The sequence below is a fragment of the Hyperolius riggenbachi genome, chromosome 11 (assembly GCF_040937935.1).
Source record: "Hyperolius riggenbachi isolate aHypRig1 chromosome 11, aHypRig1.pri, whole genome shotgun sequence".
NCBI classification, from domain to species: Eukaryota; Metazoa; Chordata; class Amphibia; order Anura; family Hyperoliidae; genus Hyperolius; species Hyperolius riggenbachi.
In genome coordinates this window covers 240,802,380-240,820,623 of record NC_090656.1, presented here as the reverse complement: position 1 = coordinate 240,820,623, position 18,244 = coordinate 240,802,380, and the positions used below count along the sequence as shown (strand labels likewise).

Sequence of the window (18,244 nt, the reverse complement as noted above, 5' to 3'; positions counted from 1 at the left end):
GGCGTCTATCCCACTCCGCCATGCCCCCCTCCAGGTGTTAGACCCCTTGAAACAACTTTTCCATCACTTTTTTGGCCAGAAATAGTCCCTGTATGTTATAAAATCCACCTGCCCATCGAAGTCTATTGCAGTTCGCCCGAACTCGAACTTTTGCGAAAGTTCACGAACCCAAAATCTGATGATTGGGCCATCTCTAATTGTGTGTTAGGGTTAGAAAAAGTGGGTAGAGCCCAGCCAAATACATACCCGGGCAACGCCGGGCCATCAGCTAGTCATAAATATGCTGGCGTGTTGGACGCCACATGATAGAAGTATGTATATTTGAGGATAGATTAATGAGATGTGTTATTTGTGTTTTGTTCCTGTGCAGCTGCTGGGGGTATATTGGGAAGACATTTGGGGTTCAGGCAATCGGCGTGGACCAGAGCTATTGTATGGTGTACGGCATCATCCAGCATGAAATATTGCACACACTCGGCTTCTTCCATGAACACACCAGGATCGACCGAGATAAATATCTACATATAAACTGGCAGTACATCTCCCCAGGTAAGCAAGCTGCCCACCTCCCGCACTGGTGCGCACACAATCTAAGAACAGCCCCGGCACAGTGTAAAAGGAGTTCACGTTGTGCTGACAGACATTAGAGCAGTTACACTTGTGCATTGTGCTCTCAGTTTGCCTTCAGGCGCAGAATGCAGAATCTTGACGTTGGTAATTTTAGCTCATCACCATACACATTCCCAAGTGATGCCACCCGAGGAATTAGGACTTGATCCCTTTGGACGTCATTGCTGGTCCGGGACACACACTCACTGTCCGCTGTGCAGCTGATGACTGATTGGGCTTGATTCAGTAAACGGTGCTAACCTACTTAGCACGCCTAAAGACTTTAGGCGTGTTAACCAGGGTGCTAACTAGGTTAGCACTGTTTCTAAAATCAGACTGCGCACAAATCTTTGCGTGTGTTAACTCTGGTGCACGTGAAACGTTGCATAGATGTGAATGGGCACTTCGCGCGCGACGCGCTGTGCGCGCGCAAAGTTTTGCATGCGTGTCTTTGCGTGCGATCTGAGTTTAACACGCCCAAACTGAATTTAGGCATGATAATGGCCTTTTCAGAAGCGTGCTAGCAGTTAGCACTGCTTACTGAATCACGCCCATTGTGTTGCTATGTGGGGGGGGGGGGGCAGAGGGACAACAAGCAGTGCAATGCATGAGGTCACACAGTGGGCGGGGAAGCGGCACAGACAATGGGATTGGTGGGGGGGGATCAGCCGCACTGGAGTTGGGTAGATCCGTCCGGGGGATTGCTCACAGGTTGGGGGTCACCGGCTGACGTACACACGCCTGATTGTTGACTGAGGTGGTTATTATCGGCGGCCTCAGGCGTGTGTACAAGGCTTTAGAATAAAGGTGCTTGCTGTTCACACAAAGAAATGACTCATCACAAGTCATGCGCTCCATAGGTGCTGATAGGCTGATGAGATCTGCAGTGAGGAGCAGAACTGACACACAATTTACACACGAGAAACGTGGGTCAGCGCAAGCTATAGTTAAGGTGTATGTATGAGGTGTGTGTAGTGTGTGTATGTATGGGGTGTGTTTGTGGAGTGTGTGGTATGTGTATGTACGGGTTGTGTGTGTATGAGGTGTGTGTGTGGTGTGTGTGTGTATGAGGTGTGTGTGGTGTGTGTATGTATGTATGGGTTGTGTGTGTATGAGGTGTGTGTGGTGTGTGTATGTATGGGTTGTGTGTGTATGAGGTGTGTGTGGTATGTGTATGTATGGGTTGTGTGTGTAAGAGGTGTGTGTGGTGTGTGTATGTATGGGTTGTGTGTGTATGAGGTGTGTGTGGTGTGTGTATCTATGGGTTGTGTGTGTATGAGGTGTGTGTGGTGTGTGTATGTATGGGTTGTGTGTGTATGAGGTGTGTGTGGTATGTGTATGTATGGGTTGTGTGTGTATGAGGTGTGTGTGGTGTGTGTATGTATGGGTTGTGTGTGTATGTATGGGTTGTGTGTGTATGAGGTGTGTGTGGTGTGTGTATGTATGAGTTGTGTGTGTATGAGGTGTGTGTGGTGTGTGTATGTATGGGTTGTGTGTGTATGAGGGGTGTGTGGTGTGTGTATGTATGGGGAGTGTTTGTGGAGTGTGGTGTGTGTGTGTGTGTGTGTGTGTGTGTATGAGGTGTGTGTGGTGTGTGTATGTATGGGTTGCGTGTGTATGAGGTGTGTGTGTGGTGTGTGTATGTATGGGTTGTGTGTGTAGGAGGTGTGTGTGGTATGTGTATGTATGGGTTGTGTGTGTATGAGGTGTGTGTGGTGTGTGTATGTATGGGTTGTGTGTGTATGAGGTGTGTGTGGTGTGTGTGTGTGTGTATGTATGGGTTGTGTGTGTATGAGGTGTGGGTGGTGTGTATATGTATGGGGAGTGTTTGTGGAGTGTGTGGTGTGTGTATGTATGGGTTGTGTGTGTATGAGGTGTGTGTGTGGTGTGTGTATGTATGGGGTGTGTTTGTGGAGTGTGTGGTGTGTGTATGTATGGGTTGTGTGTGTATGAGGTGTGTGTATGTATGGGTTGTGTGTGTATGAGGTGTGTGGTGTGTGTGTATGTATTGGTTGTGTGTGTATGAGGTGTGTGTGGTGTGTGTATGTATGGGTTGTGTGTGTATGAAGTGTGTGTGTGGTGTGTGTATGTATCGGTTGTGTGTGTATGAGGTGTGTGTGGTGTGTGTATGTATGGGTTGTGTGTGTATCAGGTGTGTGTGTACAGTGTGTGTGTGTGGTGTGTGTGGTGTGTGTGTGTGTGTGTGTGTGTGTGTATGTATGGGTTGTGTGAGTATGTGGTGTGTGTATGTATGGGGAGTGTTTGTGGAGTGTGTAGTGTGTGTATGTATGGGTTGTGTGTGTGTGAGGTGTGTGTGGTGTGTGTATGTATGGGTTGTGTGAGTATGAGGTGTGTGTGGTGTGTGTATGTATGGGGAGTGTTTGTGGAGTGTGTGGTGTGTGTATGTATGGGTTGTGTGTGTATGAGGTGTGTGTGTGGTGTGTGTATGTATAGGGTGTGTTTGTGGAGTGTGTGGTGTGTGTATGTATGGGTTGTGTGTGTATGAGGTGTGTGTGGTGTGTGTATGTATGGGTTGTGTGTGTATGAGGTGTGTGTGGTGTGTGTATGTATGGGTTGTGTGTGTATGAGGTGTGTGCGGTGTGTGGTGTGTGTATTTATGGGTTGTGTGTGTATGAGGTGTGTGTGGTGTGTGTGTATGTATAGGTTGTGTGTGTATGAGGTGTGTGTGGTGTGTGTATGTATTGGTTGTGTGTGTATGAGGTGTGTGTGGTGTGTGTATGTATGGGTTGTGTGTGTATGAGGTGTGTGTGGTGTGTGTATGTATGGGTTGTGTGTGTATGAAGTGTGTGTGGTGTGTGTATGTATGGGTTGTGTGTGTATGAAGTGTGTGTGGTGTGTGTATGTATGGGTTGTGTGTGTATGAGGTGTGTGTGGTGTGTGTATGTATGGGTTGTGTGTGTATGAGGTGTGTGTGGTGTGTGTATGTATGGGGTGTGTTTGTGGAGTGTGTGGTATGTGTATGTATGGGTTGTGTGTGTATGAGGTGTGTGTGGTGTGTGTATGTATGGGTTGTGTGTGTATGAGGTGTGTGTGGTGTGTGTATGTATGGGTGTGTTTGTGGAGTGTGTGGTATGTGTATGTATGGGTTGTGTGTGTATGAGGTGTGTGTTGTGTGTGTATGTATGGGGTGTTTTTGTGGAGTGTGTGGTGTGTGTATGTATGGGTTGTGTGTGTATGAGGTGTGTGGTGTGTGTGTGTGTGTGTGTGTGTGTATGTATGGGGAGTGTTTGTGGAGTGTTTGTGGAGTGTGTGTGTGTGTGTGTGTGTACAGTGTGTGTATGTATGGGGTGTGGTGTGTGTGTGTGTGTGTGTGTGTGTGTGTGTGTGGGTTGTGTGTGTGTGGTGTGTGTATGTATGGGTTGTGTGTGTATGAGGTGTGTGTGGTGTGTGTATGTATGGTGGGGAATGTTTGTGGAGTGTGTGGTGTGTGTATGTATGGGTTGAGTGTGTATGAGGTGTGTGTGGTGTGTGTATGTATAGGGTGCGTTTGTGGAGTGTGTGGTATGTGTATGTATGGGTTGTGTGTGTGTGTGTGGTGTGTATGAGGTGTGTGTAGTGTGTGTATGTATGGGGAGTGTTTGTGGAGTGTGTGTGGTATGTGTGGTGTGTGTATGTGTGTGTGTATGTATGGTGTGTGTGTGTGCAGTGTGTGTGTGTGTGTGTGTGTGTGTGTGTGTGTGTGTGTGTGTGTGTGTGTATGAGGTGTGTGTGGTGTGAGTATGTATGGGTTGTGTGTGTATGAGGTATGTATGGGTTGTGTGTGTATGAGGTGTGTGTGGTGTGTGTATGTATGGGGTGTGTGTGTATGAGGTGTGTGCGGTGTGTGGTGTGTGGATGTATGGGTTGTGTGTGTATGAGGTGTGTGTGGTGTGTGTATGAGATGTGTGTGGTGTGTGTATGTATGGGGAGTGTTTGTGGAGTGTGTGGTGTGTGTGTGTGTGTATGTATGGGTTGTGTGTGTATGAGGTGTGTGTGGTGTGTGTATGTATGGGTTGTGTGTGTGTGTGGTGTGTGTATGTATGGGTTGTGTGTGTATGAGGTGTGTGTGGTGTGTGTATGTATGGGGAGTGTGTGTATGAGGAGTGTGTGGTGTGAGTATGTATGGGGAGTGTGTGTATGAGGTGTGTGTGGTGTGAGTATGTATGGGTTGTGTGTGTATGAGGTGTGTGTGTGTGTGGTGTGTGTATGTATGGGTTGTGTGTGTATGAGGTGTGTGTGGTGTGTGTATGTATGGGTTGTGTGTGTGTATGAGGTGTGTGTGGTGTGTGTATGCATGAGAAATGTTTGTGGAGTGTGTGGTTGTCATGATATGACATGAGGTCTGTCCATAAACAGGGAGCAGACATGGAATCCGATGATGAACACTTTATTATGAAGCATTTGTAAGCAAAGTTACATCCGCAGAGAAGCATACAGCTTTCACCCAGCTGTCTCACACCAAACTGACTGTTTCTCTCTCTCTACCAGACAATAAATTAGGATGGTCAACAAACACACCTCAAATGTAATCAAGTGATAAGGACAAGGCCAGTCTGCTAACACACAACAGAACAATAGTATATCCCCCACCCGACTCCAGTAACACAATCACAGCAAACAAACAAGGCAGGAACAAAATACATTAAACAAAAAATACAGTTATTACATATCATACATCACAGTGGAGTGTGTATGTATGGGTTGTGTGTGTATGAGGTGTGTGTGGTGTGTGTATGTATGGGTTGTGTGTGTATGAGGTGTGTGTGGTGTGTGTATGTATTGGTTGTGTGTGTATGAGGTGTGTGTGGTGTGTGTATGTATGGGTTGTGTGTGTATGAGGTGTGTGCGGTGTGTGGTGTGTGGTGTGTGTATTTATGGGTTGTGTGTGTATGAGGTGTGTGGACCCTGGCGGTGGGACCTCTGACAGCAGTAGGATAAATACAACAGCAGCAGCAGGAGGAGGTGGAGTGACGTGTGGCACTGGCAGCAGGCAATGCATTGTGTGGGCGATGGGACCACTGACAGCAGCAGGATAAATACAACAGTAGCAGTAGGAGGAGGTGGAGTGACGTGTGGCACTGGCAGCAGGCAATGCATAGTGTGGACCCTGGCGGTGGGACCACTGACAGCAGCAGGATAAATACAACAGCAGCAGTAGGAGGAGGAGTGACGTGTGGCACTGACAGCAGGCAATGCATAGTGTGGACCCTGGCGGTGGGACCTCTGACAGCAGTAGGATAAATACAACAGCAGCAGCAGGAGGAGGTGGAGTGACGTGTGGCACTGACAGCAGGCAATGCATAGTGTGGACCCTGGCGGTGGGACCACTGACAGCAGCAGGATAAATACAACAGCAGCAGTAGGAGGAGGAGTGACGTGTGGCACTGACAGCAGGCAATGCATAGTGTGGACCCTGGCGGTGGGACCACTGACAGCAGCAGGATAAATACAAAAGCAGCAGTAGGAGGAGGTGGAGTGACGTGTGGCACTGGCAGCAGGCAATGCATAGTGTGGACCCTGGTGGTGGGACCACTGACAGCAGCAGGATAAATACAACAGCAGCCAGAGGAGGAGTGACGTGTGGCACTGACAGCAGGCAATGCATAGTGTGGACCCTGGCGGTGGGACCTCTGACAGCAGTAGGATAAATACAACAGCAGCAGCAGGAGGAGGTGAAGTGACGTGTGGCACTGGCAGCAGGCAATGCATAGTGTGGACCCTGGTGGTGGGACCACTGACAGCAGCAGGATAAATACAACAGCAGCAGCAGGAGGAGGTGGAGTGACGTGTGGCACTGGCAGCAGGCAATGCATAGTGTGGACCCTGGCGGTGGGACCTCTGACAGCAGTAGGATAAATACAACAGCAGCAGCAGGAGGAGGTGAAGTGACGTGTGGCACTGGCAGCAGGCAATGCATAGTGTGGACCCTGGCGGTGGGACCACTGACAGCAGCAGGATAAATACAACAGCAGCAGCAGGAGGAGGTGGAGTGACGTGTGGCACTGGCAGCAGGCAATGCATAGTGTGGACCCTGGCAGTGGGACCTCTGACAGCAGTAGGATAAATACAACAGCAGCAGCAGGAGGAGGTGAAGTGACGTGTGGCACTGGCAGCAGGCAATGCATAGTGTGGACCCTGGTGGTGGGACCACTGACAGCAGCAGGATAAATACAACAGCAGCAGGAGGAGGAGTGACGTGTGGCACTGACAGCAGGCAATGCATAGTGTGGACTTTGGCGGTGGGACCACTGACAGCAGCAGGATAAATACAACAGCAGGAGGAGGTGGAGTGACGTGTAGCACTGGCAGCAGGCAATGCATAGTGTGGACCCTGGCGGTGGGACCACTGACAGCAGCAGAATAAATACAACAGCAGCAGCAGGAGGAGGTGGAGTGACGTGTGGCACTGACAGCAGGCAATGCATAATGTGGACCCTGGCGGTGGGACCACTGACAGCAGCAGGATAAATACAACAGCAGCAGTAGGAGGTGGAGTGACGTGTGGCACTGACAGCAGGCAATGCATAGTGTGGACCCTGGTGATGGGACCACTGACAGCAGCAGGATAAATACAAAAGCAGCAGTAGGAGAAGGTGGAGTGACGTGTGGCACTGGCAGCAGGCAATGCATAGTGTGGACCCTGGCGGTGGGACCACTGACAGCAGCAGGATAAATACAACAGCAGCAGGAGGAGGAGGAGTGACGTGTGGCACTGACAGCAGGCAATGCATAGTGTGGACTCTGGCAGTGGGACCACTGACAGCAGCAGGATAAATACAACAGCAGCAGCAGAAGGAGGTGGAGTGACGTGTGGCACTGACAGCAGGCAATGCATAGTGTGGACCCTTGCGGTGGGACCACTGACAGCAGCAGGATAAATACGACAGCAGCAGCAGGAGGAGGTGGAGTGACGTGTGGCACTGGCAGCAGGCAATGCATAGTGTGGACCCTGGCGGTGGGACCACTGACAGCAGCAGGATAAATACAACAGCAGCAGTAGGAGGAGGAGTGACGTGTGGCACTGACAGCAGGCAATGCATAGTGTGGACCCTGGCGGTGGGACCTCTGACAGCAGCAGGATAAATACAACAGCAGCAGCAGGAGGAGGTGGAGTGACGTGTGGCACTGACAGCAGGCAATGCATAGTGTGGACCCTGGCGGTGGGACCACTGACAGCAGCAGGATAAATACAACAGCAGCAGTAGGAGGAGGAGTGACGTGTGGCACTGACAGCAGGCAATGCATAGTGTGGACCCTGGCGGTGGGACCACTGACAGCAGCAGGATAAATACAAAAGCAGCAGTAGGAGGAGGTGGAGTGACGTGTGGCACTGGCAGCAGGCAATGCATAGTGTGGACCCTGGTGGTGGGACCACTGACAGCAGCAGGATAAATACAACAGCAGCAGCAGGAGGAGGTGGAGTGACGTGTGGCACTGACAGCAGGCAATGCATAATGTGGACCCTGGCGGTGGGACCACTGACAGCAGCAGGATAAATACAACAGCAGCAGTAGGAGGTGGAGTGACGTGTGGCACTGACAGCAGGCAATGCATAGTGTGGACCCTGGTGATGGGACCACTGACAGCAGCAGGATAAATACAAAAGCAGCAGTAGGAGAAGGTGGAGTGACGTGTGGCACTGGCAGCAGGCAATGCATAGTGTGGACCCTGGCGGTGGGACCACTGACAGCAGCAGGATAAATACAACAGCAGCAGGAGGAGGAGGAGTGACGTGTGGCACTGACAGCAGGCAATGCATAGTGTGGACTCTGGCAGTGGGACCACTGACAGCAGCAGGATAAATACAACAGCAGCAGCAGGAGGAGGTGGAGTGACGTGTGGCACTGACAGCAGGCAATGCATAGTGTGGACCCTTGCGGTGGGACCACTGACAGCAGCAGGATAAATACGACAGCAGCAGCAGGAGGAGGTGGAGTGACGTGTGGCACTGGCAGCAGGCAATGCATAGTGTGGACCCTGGCGGTGGGACCACTGACAGCAGCAGGATAAATACAACAGCAGCAGTAGGAGGAGGAGTGACGTGTGGCACTGACAGCAGGCAATGCATAGTGTGGACCCTGGCGGTGGGACCTCTGACAGCAGTAGGATAAATACAACAGCAGCAGCAGGAGGAGGTGGAGTGACGTGTGGCACTGACAGCAGGCAATGCATAGTGTGGACCCTGGCGGTGGGACCACTGACAGCAGCAGGATAAATACAACAGCAGCAGTAGGAGGAGGAGTGACGTGTGGCACTGACAGCAGGCAATGCATAGTGTGGACCCTGGCGGTGGGACCACTGACAGCAGCAGGATAAATACAAAAGCAGCAGTAGGAGGAGGTGGAGTGACGTGTGGCACTGGCAGCAGGCAATGCATAGTGTGGACCCTGGTGGTGGGACCACTGACAGCAGCAGGATAAATACAACAGCAGCCAGAGGAGGAGTGACGTGTGGCACTGACAGCAGGCAATGCATAGTGTGGACCCTGGCGGTGGGACCTCTGACAGCAGTAGGATAAATACAACAGCAGCAGCAGGAGGAGGTGAAGTGACGTGTGGCACTGGCAGCAGGCAATGCATAGTGTGGACCCTGGTGGTGGGACCACTGACAGCAGCAGGATAAATACAACAGCAGCAGCAGGAGGAGGTGGAGTGACGTGTGGCACTGGCAGCAGGCAATGCATAGTGTGGACCCTGGCGGTGGGACCTCTGACAGCAGTAGAATAAATACAACAGCAGCAGCAGGAGGAGGTGAAGTGACGTGTGGCACTGGCAGCAGGCAATGCATAGTGTGGACCCTGGCGGTGGGACCACTGACAGCAGCAGGATAAATACAACAGCAGCAGCAGGAGGAGGTGGAGTGACGTGTGGCACTGGCAGCAGGCAATGCATAGTGTGGACCCTGGCGGTGGGACCTCTGACAGCAGTAGGATAAATACAACAGCAGCAGCAGGAGGAGGTGAAGTGACGTGTGGCAATGGCAGCAGGCAATGCATAGTGTGGACCCTGGTGGTGGGACCACTGACAGCAGCAGGATAAATACAACAGCAGCAGGAGGAGGAGTGACGTGTGGCACTGACAGCAGGCAATGCATAGTGTGGACTTTGGCGGTGGGACCACTGACAGCAGCAGGATAAATACAACAGCAGGAGGAGGTGGAGTGACGTGTAGCACTGGCAGCTGGCAATGCATAGTGTGGACCCTGGCGGTGGGACCACTGACAGCAGCAGGATAAATACAACAGCAGCAGGAGGAGGAGGAGTGACATGTGGCACTGACAGCAGGCAATGCATAGTGTGGACTTTGGCGGTGGGACCACTGACAGCAGCAGAATAAATACAACAGCAGCAGCAGGAGGAGGTGGAGTGACGTGTGGCACTGACAGCAGGCAATGCATAATGTGGACCCTGGCGGTGGGACCACTGACAGCAGCAGGATAAATACAACAGCAGCAGTAGGAGGTGGAGTGACGTGTGGCACTGACAGCAGGCAATGCATAGTGTGGACCCTGGTGATGAGACCACTGACAGCAGCAGGATAAATACAAAAGCAGCAGTAGGAGAAGGTGGAGTGACGTGTGGCACTGGCAGCAGGCAATGCATAGTGTGGACCCTGGCGGTGGGACCACTGACAGCAGCAGGATAAATACAACAGCAGCAGGAGGAGGAGGAGTGACGTGTGGCACTGACAGCAGGCAATGCATAGTGTGGACTCTGGCAGTGGGACCACTGACAGCAGCAGGATAAATACAACAGCAGCAGCAGGAGGAGGTGGAGTGACGTGTGGCACTGACAGCAGGCAATGCATAGTGTGGACCCTGGCGGTGGGACCACTGACAGCAGCAGGATAAATACAACAGCAGCAGTAGGAGGAGGAGTGACGTGTGGCACTGACAGCAGGCATTGCATAGTGTGGACCCTTGCGGTGGGACCACTGACAGCAGCAGGATAAATACAACAGCAGCAGTAGGAGGAGGAGTGACGTGTGGCACTGACAGCAGGCAATGCATAGTGTGGACTCTGGCGGTGGGACCACTGACAGCAGCAGGATAAATACAACAGCAGCCTGAGGAGGAGTGACGTGTGGCACTGACAGCAGGCAATGCATAGTGTGGACCCTGGCGGTGGGACCACTGACAGCAGTAGGATAAATACAACAGCAGCAGGAGGAGGTGGAGTGACGTGTGGCACTGACAGCAGGCAATGCATAATGTGGACCCTGGTGGTGGGACCTCTGACAGCAGCAGGATAAATACAACAGCAGCAGTAGGAGGAGGAGTGACGTGTGGCACTGACAGCAGGCAATGCATAGTGTGGGCCCTGGCGGTGGAACCACTGACAGCAGCAGGATAAATACAACAGCAGCAGTAGGAGGAGGTGGAGTGACGTGTGGCACTGGCAGCAGGCAATGCATAATGTGGACCCTGGCGGCGGGACCACTGACAGCAGCAGGATAAATACAACAGCAGCAGTAGGAGGAGGTGGAGTGACGTGTGGCACTGACAGCAGGCAATGCATAGTGTGGACCCTGGCGGTGGGACCTCTGACAGCAGTAGGATAAATACAACAGCAGCAGCAGGAGGAGGTGGAGTGACGTGTGGCACTGGCAGCAGGCAATGCATTGTGTGGGCGATGGGACCACTGACAGCAGCAGGATGAAAATGAGTGCAGTGTAATATGTTGCCGCTTTAGAAATACAATAAATACATAAATAAATTGATAGGTAAATCAATGCAGCAGGCCAGCAGGAGGAGGAGGAGTCCGGTAGAAATACAATAAATAAATAAATACATAAATAAATTGATAGGTAAATCAATGCAGCAGGCCAGCAGGAGGAGGAGGAGTCCGGTAGAAATACAATAAATAAATAAATACATAAATAAATTGATAGGTAAATCAATGCAGCAGGCCAACAGGAGGAGGAGGAGGAGGAGTCCGGTAGAAATACAATAAATAAATAAATACATAAATAAATTCATAGGTAAATCAATGCAGCAGGCCAGCAGGAGGAGGAGGAGTCCGGTAGAAATACAATAAATACATAAATAAATTGATAGGTAAATCAATGCAGCAGGCCTGCAGCAGCAGCAGGAGTCCGGTAGAAATACAATAAATAAATACATAAATACAACAACAACAACAACAACAAATAACATTTGTAAAGCGCTTTTCTCCCGTGGGACTCAAAGCGCATAAGCATGGCTCCGACCATCGTGGTACAGAGGAAGAGTTTTATAAATCTGGAAATGCCAGGCTAAACAGGTGGCTTTTCAGTCTGGATTTGAATAGCTCCAGGGATGGTGCTGTCTTTACTGGGTGTGGTAGGGAGTTCCAAAGAGTAGGGGCAGCATGACAGAAGGCTCTGTCTCCAGATTTTTTGAGGTGCACTCTGGGAGTGACCAAGTTTATAGAACTTGCTGATCTGAGGTTGTGAGAGGTGTGGTGCAGCTTCAGAAAGTCCTTCATGTATCCAGGGCCCAGCTTGTGCAGGGATTTGAATGTCAGCAGTCCAATCTTGAAGAGTATTCTCCATTCTACTGGTAGCCAGTGCAGTGAGCGAAGGATCGGTGTAATGTGACAGTGGCGAGGCTGGTTTGTTAGCAATCTGGCAGCAGCATTCTGCACTAATTGCAGGCGACGCAGGTCTTTTTTGGGGAGGCCAGCATAAAGGGCATTGCAGTAGTCCAGTCGTGATGTGATGAAGGCATGGACTAGGGTTTGAAGATCCTCTGGGGGAATCAGATGTTTAATCTTTGCAATGTTCTTCAGATGAAAGAAGGAAGATTTAACTACAGATGAAATTTGGTTTCTGAAACTCAATTCCCCATCGATTAGTACGCCAAGGCTGCGCACAAGGTTGGAGCTGTTTATGTCTGAATTCCCAATCCTGATTGGTGTTGCTTTAGGATAGAGCTGTTTTGATGGCGAGCACTGGCTTTGGACAAACAGGACCTCAGTTTTGTCAGCATTCAGTTTCAACCAGTTATCATTCATCCATGCCTGAAGCTCAGCTAAGCAAGAGTTTATTTTTGGGGTAGGGTCTGTTCCACCAGGTTTGAAGGACAGGTATAGCTGTGTGTCATCGGCGTAGCAGTGGTACGTCAGGCCATGTCGTTGGATAAGTGTACCGAGTGGCAACATGTAGATTGCAAACAGCAGAGGGGATAGGATTGATCCTTGTGGCACTCCGAATTGTAGAGGTGCAGGTTTGGACATTATAGGTCCTAGGGATACTCTCTGTGTTCTGTCAGTCAGGAATGATCTGAACCACTGGAGGACTGATCCACTGATGCCACAGTACTCCTGCAGTCTGTTAAGCAGGATTTCATGGTCAACTGTATCAAAAGCAGCTGAGAGATCCAACAGGATTAGGATGGAGCATTCCCCTCTGTCCCTTGCCATGAGCAGATCGTTGCAGACTTGGATGAGGGCTGTTTCACAGCTGTGGTGTTTCTTAAAGCCAGATTGTAGAGGGTCCAGGATGTTGTTTACTGACAGCCTGGTTTCAAGTTGCAGATAGACAGCCTTTTCAATAACTTTACCTAAGAAGGGGAGGTTGGAGACAGGTCTGTAGCTGCTCATAGCATCCGGATCCATGGAAGGTTTTTTAAGAAGGGGCTTGATGATTCCTTCTTTTAGAGAGGTAGGAAACCTCCCTGCTTGCAGAGAGCAATTTACTATTTTGTGAAATGCTGGACCAAGCAGGTCAGGGCATTTCAGCATATGTTTAGTTGGTCCAGGGTCCAGGTCGCAGGTTGTCTGGCGGAGACGACAGAGGATGTCTGAGATCTCTTCCTTACTTGCAGCCTATTACGCTAGGTGTTTCTTAGTTGCCTGCGTGCGTGCATACTTCTAGTGTCTACTACTGTACTACTAGTCACCACCAAGTCACCACACCAACACAGACTTTATTAAAGTTTACACCCTTTCCCGCCCTCTTCTACTTATTTTTTTTTTTACTGTATTTGTATAGTGCACTATGACTGGCAGAGGTAGAGGTAGAGGGCGAGGCACCACCAGGAGAGGAAGCGCCATTGCAGGAGCCACTGCCAGCAGCAGCAGGTCTGGGACTGGTGCGACGCCAGCCACTGACCACAGGGAGGAGGGAGCAGAGGCGCAACAGCAGCGTGTTGCGCCCATCTTTGAGACGGGTCGTCGCCCACGGCCCATTGGGGAGAGTCAGGTGCAGGCTGTGGTGGAAATAATGGCGGGGCAGGAAGCCACCTTTTCCAGCCAGGCCTCCAGCAGCAGCGAGACTAGTGCCACCAGCACTCCTGTCCGCAGCAGGCCTCCACCAGTGCTTGAGGCCATGGTCACGGTGACGGTGACCCCATCGACCATCCTGTCCTCAAAGAGCACGCTCTTCTCCCCTGAGACTGTGACCATGTACAGGGATGTTTTGGAGAAGTATGAGTTGGAGATGATGGGGCCATGCAATGAGGAGGAGGAGTTACAGGTGCAGAAGTTTGTTGTTGGCGCTGAGGAGGAGGGGCAGACAATCGGTGACAATTACAAACGGTCAGACGCAATCAATCAATAGGCTCGGGCAGATGAGGTGACAAACAGTCACAGGTCACTCACAACGGATGCTGGTGGTGGCCTGTATGTGTTGTAAGTAACTCTTATTTATTACACACACTCCAGATAATAAAATCACACAGTAAAATTTTAAAAAAAATTAGTGAACGGGTACTACACTAGTAGACTAGTAGTATAGTAGTAGACACTAGAAGTATGCACGCACGCAGGTAACTAAGAAACACCTAGCGGTGTCAATTAAAAACGGTCACACACGGTCAGACGCAATCAATCAATAGGCTCGGGCAGATGAGGTGACAGACAGTCACAGGTCAGGTCACTCACAATGGATGCTGGTGGTGACCTGTCACTCACAGTCAGTAACTAACTAACACAGTACTGAAACTAATAAAGTAACAGACTACAGCAGTAATAATTAACTAAACTAGTACTACTAGTACACAACTAACTAGAATCCCTAACCTACCTAAGCTAGTAGTAGGCTAACTAAGGCTACCTAGGCTAGCAGGCCTAGCCTGCACACAGACTAACACTAGCCTAGCACAGTATACACTATACACTAGCTGACTAAAAACAATCAAAATACTAGCTAACTATATAAGACAACAATAAATGTGTTAAGGAGGTGTTTAGGAAGCAAAACGCTAGGTTTAGCAGTGAAAAGCACTTGCTCAGACACAGCACAGCACTGGAGAATCTCTCAGTACCAGCAGCAGTCACACAAGTGCGTGGCTCCGCAACATGGCCGCCGCCTCATATAGAGGAGGGGAGGGCCAGGCTCCCCTCCTCTGATTGGTTGCTAGGGTTGCCAGCTCCTCGGCAGGAGGACTTCTGATTGGCCTAATCACGTCATCCCCGAATCCCGAAGCCGAAACCGAACCCACAGCTCCATCCGGCCGAATTCCAGCGCGCGCATTCGGCATGCTTCGTATTCGGGTTCGGCTTGGAATCGCAGCATTCGGGTTCGGATTTGCATGCGGCAAACCTAAAAAACACCCGAATTTTTCGGGAAAACTTTGCATTCGGGGTCCTGCTAGGGTTGCCACCTTTAGGGTAAAAAAAATACCGGCTTGTGGGTGTGGCCTGAGGGGTGTGGCCTAAAATTGGGAGTGGTTTGTCACGGACTTTTTAAAAGACAACTGACAAGAAAGGGATACAGAGGCTGCCATATTTTTACTTTTAAACAATGCACATTTCCTGGCTGTCCTGCTGAGCCTCTGCCTCTATTACTCTTAGCCTCACAGACCCTGAACCAGCATGAAGCAGATCAGATATTTCTGACTGAAGTCTGACGAGATTAGCTGCATGCTTGTTTTAGATGTGGAATTCAGACACTACTAATGCTAAAAAAGGTCAGCTGGCAGGCAACTAGTATTGTTTAAAAGGAAATCAATATGGCAGCCTCCATATGCCACTCTGTCAGTTGCCCTGTAAGGCTCGGTCTGAGTTTCTTGAAGGCAGCATGCCGTGCCACAAAATTTTGCAACAGTAAAACGGGATCAATGGCGCTAAAAGGAAATGTAAAATTAAACTTACCTAGGTCTTCTTCTAGCCCCCTGAAGTCATTTTCCTCCCCCCAGCAGATGTGCCCGCCTAAAGTGGAATGACAGCAAGGGACCAGAATGACTACAGGGGGCTAGAAAAAGCCCTAGGTAAGTTATACTGGGTACATGGGGGTCAGTGTGAGAGCCATTAGTAATCAGTATTGTATGGTCCCCCGCCCATTACGGATCTTCCAAATTCCCCTGACAGCAGCTTCTGCAAGTAATTCCTGGCGGGGGTTACATGCACGCCACAATGCATCCCAAGAGATATAGGCTGGTTAGATGCCAGTGCATCAGTGTACTCACATCTAACCAGACTATCTCCCAGAATCCATTCATCTCCCAAAATCCATTGCGGCATGTGGCCACCACACAGTACAAATGCAGACAGGAGAACTAGATAGGAGGATCCCAAACAGGTTGGGGCCAGAGGATCAGCACCCTTTAGTTAAAGAGACACTGAAGCGAGACAAAATCTCGCTTGTTCTCTTAATAATAGCAGGGGCATGTTTGCCCCTGCTAAACCGCCGCTATCCCGCCGCTCTAAGGGGGTCCCTTACCTTACAAATCCCCCCTGCAAAATCCACGACCAACTTGGTCGTAGATTTTGCTGCCCTGTGTGCTTCCTGGTGAGGCCGGGCTACGAGCCGCAGCCCTGCCGCACAGGCGTCTATCAGCGGCGCAGCGCCGCCTCTCCCCGCCCCTCTCAGTCTGCCTTCGCTGAGAGGGGCGGGGAGAGAGGCGCCGCTGATAGACGCCTGTGAGGCAGGGCTGCGGCTTGTAGCCCTGCCTCACCAGGAAGCGCTGCACGGGGGGATTTGAGACGTAAGGGACCCCCTTAGAGCGGCGTTATAGCGGCGGTTTAGCAGGGGCAAACATGCCCCTGCTATTATTAAGAGAATCAGCGAGATTTATTCTCGCTTCAGATTCTCTTTAAGTAATGATGCTCCCCCTGACCCCCGCACCCACAGTAGCACACATTACAAACCTGCAATTTTAAAAAAGTAAAAAAAACATTCACTGCACTTTACTATACACCTTAAAGGGATACTGTACGGGGTCGGGGGAAAATGAGTTGAACTGACCCGGGGCTTCTAATGGTCCCCTGCATACATTCTGTGCCCACGCAGCCACTCCCCGATGCTCCGGCCCCGCCTCCACTTCTGGAATTTCAGAATTTAAAGTCAGAAAACCACTGCGCCTGCGTTGCAGTGTCCTCGCTCCCGCTGATGTAACCAGGAGCGTACTGCGCAGGCCCAGTATGGTCTGTGCTTTGCGCAGTAAGCTCCTGGTGCCATCAGCAGGAGCGAGGACACGGCAACGCAGGCGCAGTGGTTTTCTGACTTTAAAGTCTGAAACTCCAGAAGTGAACTGGAGGCGGGGCCGGAGCATCGGTGAGTGGCTGCGTGGGCACAGGATGTCTGCGGGGGACCAATAGAAGCCATGGGTAAGTTCAACTCATTTTCCCCCGACCCCCCTACAGTATCCCTTTAAAGGGATACTGTAGGGGGGGTCAGGGGAAAATGAGTTGAACTTACCCGGGGCTTCTAACGGTCCCCCACAGACATTCTGTGCCCGCGCAGCCACTCACCGATGCTTCCCCCTCCCCGCCTCCGGTTCACTTCTGGAATTTCAGACTTTAAAGTCAGAAAACCACTGCGCCTGCGTTGCCGTGTCCTCGATCCCGCTGATGTCATCAAGAGCGCACAGCGCAGGCCCAGTATGGTCTGTGTCTGCGCAGTACACTCCTGGTGACATCAGCGGGAGCGAGGACACGGGCATGCAGGCGCAGTGGTTTTCTGACTTTAAAGTCAGAGATTCCAGAAGTGAACCGGAGGCGGGGCCGGAGCATCGGTGAGTGGCTGCGCCAAAACAGGATGTCTGCGGGGGACCATTAGAAGCCCCGGGTCAGTTCAGCTCATTTTCCCCCGACCCCCCTACAGTATCCCTTTAAAGTATACCAGAAACGAAGCATAGTTAGTGAACGTTTTAAACATACCTGGGGCTTCCTCTAGCCCCATGCGCACTTATTGCTCCCACGTCGCCGTCCTCAGTCTTCTGCTCCAGTACCGGGTCCCGTAACTTCAGCCAGTCGCGGACAGTGTGAGCATGCGCAGCGCGCTCTCTCCAGCGGAGAATAGTACTACGCAGGCACAGCACTATTCTCAGCTGGAGAGAGGGCACTGCCCATGCGTAAAACTGTCTGCGACTGGCTGAAATTATGTGACCTGGTACCGAAGAGGGAAAAGACTGAGGACAGCGGCATGGGAGCAATAAGTGCAGATGGGGCTGGAGGAACATACGGGACCCGGTACTGAAGCTGGAGAAGGCGGAGGACATCAGCGTGGGAGTAATCCGTGTGGATGGGGTTGGAGGAAGTTTTAGGACCCATTACTGGAGCAGGAGAAGACTGAGGACGGCGGCATGGTAGCGATCCAGACGGATGGGGCGGGAGGAAGATATGGGACCCAGTATCGGAGCAAAAGGCTGAGGACGGCGGTGTGGGAACGTTCCCTGCGGATGGGGCTGGAGGAAGTTTTGGGACCCATTACTG

General features: G+C 51.1%; 2 protein-coding genes across 4 annotated transcripts in view; one reads left to right on the top strand and one right to left on the bottom strand.

Moving 5' to 3' along the window:
• Positions 1–18,244, bottom strand: part of LOC137538746 (low choriolytic enzyme-like) — a 1,161,243-nt gene that overhangs the window by 602,882 nt on the left and 540,117 nt on the right. The gene's annotated exons all lie outside the window — the stretch shown is intronic.
• Positions 1–18,244, top strand: part of LOC137537974 (astacin-like metalloendopeptidase) — a 192,307-nt gene that overhangs the window by 76,449 nt on the left and 97,614 nt on the right. Inside the window, exon 5 of the mRNA XM_068259895.1 lies at positions 371–549. Coding sequence (XP_068115996.1) covers positions 371–549 — 179 coding nt within the window. The remainder of the gene's footprint in view (positions 1–370; positions 550–18,244) is intronic.